The sequence below is a fragment of the Elgaria multicarinata genome, chromosome 5 (genome assembly GCF_023053635.1).
Source record: "Elgaria multicarinata webbii isolate HBS135686 ecotype San Diego chromosome 5, rElgMul1.1.pri, whole genome shotgun sequence".
In the NCBI taxonomy this organism is placed as follows: Eukaryota; Metazoa; Chordata; class Lepidosauria; order Squamata; family Anguidae; genus Elgaria; species Elgaria multicarinata.
Window position 1 is genome coordinate 40227557 of NC_086175.1, and position 6000 is coordinate 40233556.

Consider the following 6000-nt stretch of genomic DNA (forward strand, 5'->3'; position numbering starts at 1 on the left):
TTATTCCTACTACAGTTTTTCCCACCTACTATTAGTTAAACAAAAATTGTCTATAAAAACGCCTCTGGGGCCATTGGCACAATAATAAATTTGAACAAGAAAAGGAAGATTATCAGATACCTAACATATGGAGTCCACAAAAAAGCTTTTAAAAATGTTTTAAGTATGGTTTCAAAAAAGAGGGGAAAGCCAGGAACAGAAAATAGGAGATAGCTATTTAAAATTAAAGTATATTTATCATGTTTTTGTACTCAAATCCCATGACACACTGGAATCTTACCTTTTAAGCTTTTCTGTACAGCATTGTTTCCTTTTAAAAGCTTGGACCACTTAATTGCTCTTCTAGTGAGTATCACTAGGTATCTAGAAAAGAATTCTTCATATGTTGCATAGTCAAAGTCCACTGGCCTTTCAAACCCATATGGATCCACTCTACAATATAAAACAGGTTATTTCACAGACATATTCATTTTATGCAATTAGATAAGCTTCATTTTTATATACCAAAATTTAAGATTTTTCAGAAATGCAACTCAAAGGAGGAAAATTAAATTGATAATGACAGTGCATCAAATTGACAGTGCCAGAACAGATTCGATAAACATTCTGAAAGTTTGGTTTTGAAGGTATTCAGCTAACAACAAGCATGTTTTATTTGGAAGTTACAGTCATTTCACACAGTCTACTAATGCAATGAGAGAGCATTGGTGTGCTTGCTTCTCCTTGCTTCTGAGTCCCATGCAAAAACAGGAAGAAAAGATGTGTAAACCATTCTTAGATCATTACAGAGGATAATGAGACATTATTCTCTGGTCACCACACAAGACCAGAAACAGGGAGAAAAATGCTTATTTCTAAGGGACACCCCAATCATTCTTAGGACTGTAGCTCATGACTAAAGAAAATATAGCCACTGTGGCCATATTCGGATGTCCTACTAAATTATGGTTTAGCAAGTCATGAGCAAGCCTACCTACCTCCTGGGCTCATGCACTACAATGCAGACAAGAAGAGGAGTTCGGAAGTTTTCACTATCACTTCTCATTAACGGCAATTTCCTCATTATCATCCGAACCTGGAACTATGGTTTACTATAACCACAGTTTGTTGATTCATAGGACATGGCAAAACTGTGGTTAGCTAAAAGTGAAAACAAGCTTCTGAGGATTGGTTTTTGCAAGTATGGTTTTTGCCGTAGAAAGTATTTGTTCATACTGTAGTTTGTGACTGCAATCATGAGACCACTTACTGTATTTAGGATGGTAAGCAGAGCAGAGTTGCTTTGTTTAATGCTTTATTACAATTATAAGGTCTCTGGGCTTTACTCAAAGACAAGGGATGATTGCCATGTTATTCAACTATGCTGGGGAGAGGGATCAGACATTGCACCTATATCATGCCCATCATGCTTAGTTCATATGGCAGTTCCCCAATCTTAACCACCAGATGTTCACATTTGAAAAATTGTAGCAGGTTCTGCAGCCAATGACTATCCTTAAGTGGAAAGCAATTGCAAGAGAAAGATGAAATGCCCAGATAACAGCTTGGTTACCTGGGAATTGAGGTCAAGGACAACATATATGGATCTACTGTGATGAAAAACCCAAAACAAAACAAAAACAACAGTCCTGGCTACAGGTTTTTGGGGCGCTTGGGCAAGACGCTCTCAATGAGCATCCTCTTCTGCCATTGTCACCAGCTATAAATGCTCCTCATTTTCATCATTGCTACTGCTTGCTTGACTGGCAGAGAGTATTTGAGCAAGAAAGAAGTGGCATCTAATGCTCCTCCTCACCACCACTGTCTGGGCCAGAGGAAGAGACAGGAAAACGAGCAGATTGCAATGGTGAAAAGAGGAAACAAGTCCACTGGGCTCTTGCCAGTGGGTCCCAGCTGGGGTGTGGGCCATGGGCAGGTGTCCAACTGTGCCTACTCTTGATGCTGACCCTGCAAAAGACACAACTCTATCTTTCCTTTAAATTAGCCTAACCCTTGCCTAATGGCAAACAAACGCTATTTGCAATCATGGTGTATGAGTCAAAATGCCATGGGCCATGGTGGCTAAATGGAACTTCCTGAATATCATGAAATCCTCTTTGCCTAATTTCATGCTGAACAAACAGTCATCTCAATTTTATAAATAACAAAAATGTAGTTATGTCTCCAGGCAGAAATCCAGCACAGCAACACAAAGAGTTCAGTGTCCAGGCAGACATTCAATAGTTGCAGCTTTCCCAATCGCTTGCTACATAGTCAGGTAAAGAATTTCTGCCTGACAAGGACTGTCAATGTCCTGTTCTTCATTGCAGAAATAAGTGGATGACAGGGCAGTTGAAAATGATCAGGCTGCTACCCAACAGGTACAGCTTCCCTAATCACCTGCCACACACATTCACAGTGGGGATTACATGAAGGGTGACACTCTTACAGGGGATGTGACAAAACTCCCCTCCAGTTTTAAAAAATGACTCATGCTCCAAAAAGCAAGGAAATTATCAGCTAAGGCTCCTGCCCTAATATCCATACCATGTAAGCTAGAGATATGTATTATAATATTATAGTGAGGCAGGCAATAAAGTCTGAGTCAATATATTCTAAGTTCAAATCTCATTTCAACCTTTATTGTACTGGGGTGATGCATGGTGGGGGTGGGGCGGATGTACTGAAGCAAGCCATCATTCTCTCCTTCTACCCATTTGCAATGGAATGGTAATAAAATTAATCTACCTTGCAGGGTTGTTGTGAAAATCACCAAGATACACACATAGTATTTAAAGTGCTGGCAATGCACTATATAAATGCTGAGAATCATTAAGTGATATCAATGAACCACTTATGGTGTGTGGTCCAGTTAAAATGTTTTGTGATTTTAATCCTAGAGTATTTTTCCTTTATTAAGGCTTGCTATAAATCCAAGATGTGCAACTTTTCAAACGGAGTTTTTATCCCAACTTTACAAGGAAACCCTGGCTCTTTTAGCCATGGTGTATCCTTGACTACCAGGCAAAACTCTGTCGGGTTTTGCATAAAGTTTTGAACTCCATCCAGCTCTATATAATAGAAACAATATTTGTTTACATGGTTGCTTATCTGAATACACACACAGAAGACAACAGGTCAATCAGAAACATCCCACTCTCAGTTCCCTCTAGCCTCTGCTTATTAGTTTCGAACACATGGCCAAATCAGAGAATGAAAAACTGTGCAAGTCATTTCCAAGAAATAATCTATGTAAGAACAATAATCTGCAACAGGTACATGTGTTTAAGTGCCATTGGTTTCAACTGAACCTAAGCATGCATACTATGGAGGACATAGAAAGCCAAAATAAGGCCATGTCTTTCTCAAGTATAGTATTGTGCATAAATACATCTCTCTACAAGCTTCCAGAATACGTCCATATATCCAAGTATTTAGGTCCAGTTAATACATATAGCAGAGCAACTTGTAAAACTTTTTCCTGAACTGTATCATGAATGCACTGTGTTTAGCTTCCCTATAGAAAAGTACCACATAGTGATCACATGCAGTTTAAGCTTTTTATAGCCATACTTTTCCATGGTCTTTAAGCCCTATTGGCAGGGGAGCATTCGATCATACCCACCTCCACCTACAACCTGAAGAGGTAAAGCCCAGGAAAAAGTTTTATCACTTGATTCTACTGTGTGTATGAAAATGGGCCTTTTCAATTGAAGATAGGCACCAGAACAAAGACGACAGTATTAGTCAACTGTCTGGTCATGAAGAGGGAAATATTAATCAAACATTCTCATCAGTCCCTCTGTAGAGATTCCATTGAGGAAAAACAAGCCTTTAAGACTGCAGGGAACTTCTGCCTAGTCCATATTCATCCTCTTCATATTTTCCAATGACTATCAGAATAACCTGTTTAATATTTCTTGAATATCTAATTTTTCCTAATAAAACCCTCCCAAGAAGTGAGAGAAGTTGTTACACATTCCATTGTAAGTTAATTGTTTTGCATGCTATCTTTCTAAATAAATAGTATGTTTGTAAATACCTCTTGTAATTATCTATAGGAACATGTTTGTAAATATCTCTTCTTGCTTTTCTAAAGCTCCACATGCTGATACCAACTGGAGAAAAGATTGTGGAGAATGAGCACTGTAAATAGTATTTCCAAAATAATGAAAATCCTATGTTACAAACTCAAGTATACCAATAAGAGCACATTTTAAGAACTGAAATAAATTATATTTCAAAGGGAGTTCTAAGATCGGGAAGAAAATCCCACTGCTAACAGTAAAACTTCCCAAGGAGTGTGTTTAGGACTGCAGCTTTAAACTATCAGACGAATCCAGGCAATGAGAAAGTAGTTTTATCACGAGGAAATAAAAATCGTTTATGGAGTGGTGGCGGTGGAACTGTGCACTGGAATTAGCCGGTATATTAGATAGCAAAACAACATTCTTTGTCTTCTCTAAGTAATCTTGTGCCCATGAAAACCTGGAGGGGCATTCGTTGGATTGCCTGCCCAGCTGCGAATCCAATAACGAAAGGGAATTCAGTCCACGCAAACGTTGTCTCGTTAAAAATCACACCCGCGGCCCTTTCGGCGAGAAAGGGGCGCTCAGAGTTTGCCCAGAGTGTAAAGAGGTGCTTGCCCCCCCTTTCTCTCTCTCGCGCGCGTCCTATTTCTAACATCTCAAACCATTAACTTCCTGTTACACCTGATACACCTGGAGGGCCGCGACGGCAAGTCCAAGAAGTCCATTGAAAGCACACCCGCGCCCGCGAAGTCGGGAGCGCTCGACAAGGCTACGGCGTACCTGTGCACGTCGCTCTCGCGGCTCCCTTGCTGAGCTCGCCGCTCTTCCTCCCCCGCCATGGGAAGGGAGTATTGGGGATTCCTCCAGCACAAAATGATCGAGGGGGTGAGGAAAGGGGGGGGGGGGAACCCGGCTGGCCTCCTCCTCCTCCTCCTCCTCCGTGGGAGAGGAGTCAAAGTCCCACTTCTAGTCTCAAGAGGGAGGCGCGAGGCTCGTTCTTTCTTCCCGCTCCAAAAGCGCTCCAAAGTTCGCCGGGCAGCTGCAAAATGTCAAGAACACGGCTTGTCTCGGAGAGCGCAGGAGCGAGGCGTCCACACGGGGGGGGGGGGGGAGAAGGAGGAGGGGGGAATAGGCTCAAAGGTCCAGCAGCGTTACCCCTCCAAGGGCTGCTCCACCGGCTCCCAGAAAGAGACGGAAAGGGACACGCTGGGCTTCCCAGAGTGGCGTCCCTGCCATGTTCGGCGCCTTTTACGCGGGTCCTTGCAGCGCTGGGGGAAAGCGGCTGCCTTTGCTTTCAGTTTGATTCAAGCTTCTCGCGTCTCCCACCCGCCGGGGTGGAGCTCCAAACTGCGCCTCCTTAAGGACAACGCCAGCGCAACCTTCGCCTGAGGTAGACCGAGGCTTGGGAAAGCAGCTGAGAAGACGCCCCGCCCCCGAGTGACGCCGCCTCCTAACCTGCTCTCGGCTCTCTCCCTCGGCGCCGGCGACCTGCTGCGCGCGCACTTCCCAGGACAACCTCAGCTGGAGGGAAGAGGGCAGGAATCCTCGCCATGCTCCTAAGGTTGTTAAAACACCAAGGGGTTGTGAAGAGCTCCAAAGGGATCTCTCCAAACTGGGGCAGTGGGCATCCAAATGGCAGATGCTGTTCAATGTGTAAGGTGATGCATGTTGGGGCAAAAAAAAACCAACTTCAAGTATAACCTAATGGGATCTAAGCTGGTGGTGACCAAAAAAGAAAGAGATCTTGGGATTGTGGTGGACAGCGCGATGAAAATGTCCACCCAGTGTGCGGCCGCTCTAAAGAAGGCAAACTCCATGTTAGGCATTATAAGAAAAGGAATTGAGACTAAAACGGCCAGTATCATACTGCCCTTATACAAACCTATGGTGCACATTTAGAGAATACTGTGTACAGTTCTGGTCACCACACCTATAAAAGGATATTATAGAGCTGGAGAAAGTGCAGAAAAGGGCAACTAAAATTATTAAG

At 42.9% G+C, this 6000-nt stretch overlaps 1 protein-coding gene across 1 annotated transcript in view; it reads right to left on the reverse strand.

Moving 5' to 3' along the window:
- Positions 1-4941, reverse strand: part of GRTP1 (growth hormone regulated TBC protein 1) — a 28242-nt gene extending 23301 nt beyond the window's left edge. The window contains exons 1-2 of the mRNA XM_063126178.1: positions 4791-4941; positions 281-432 (exon numbers count right to left, since the gene is read on the reverse strand). Coding sequence (XP_062982248.1) covers positions 281-432; positions 4791-4849 — 211 coding nt within the window. The 5' untranslated portion in view covers positions 4850-4941. The remainder of the gene's footprint in view (positions 1-280; positions 433-4790) is intronic.
- Positions 4942-6000: the final 1059 nt, after the last annotated feature.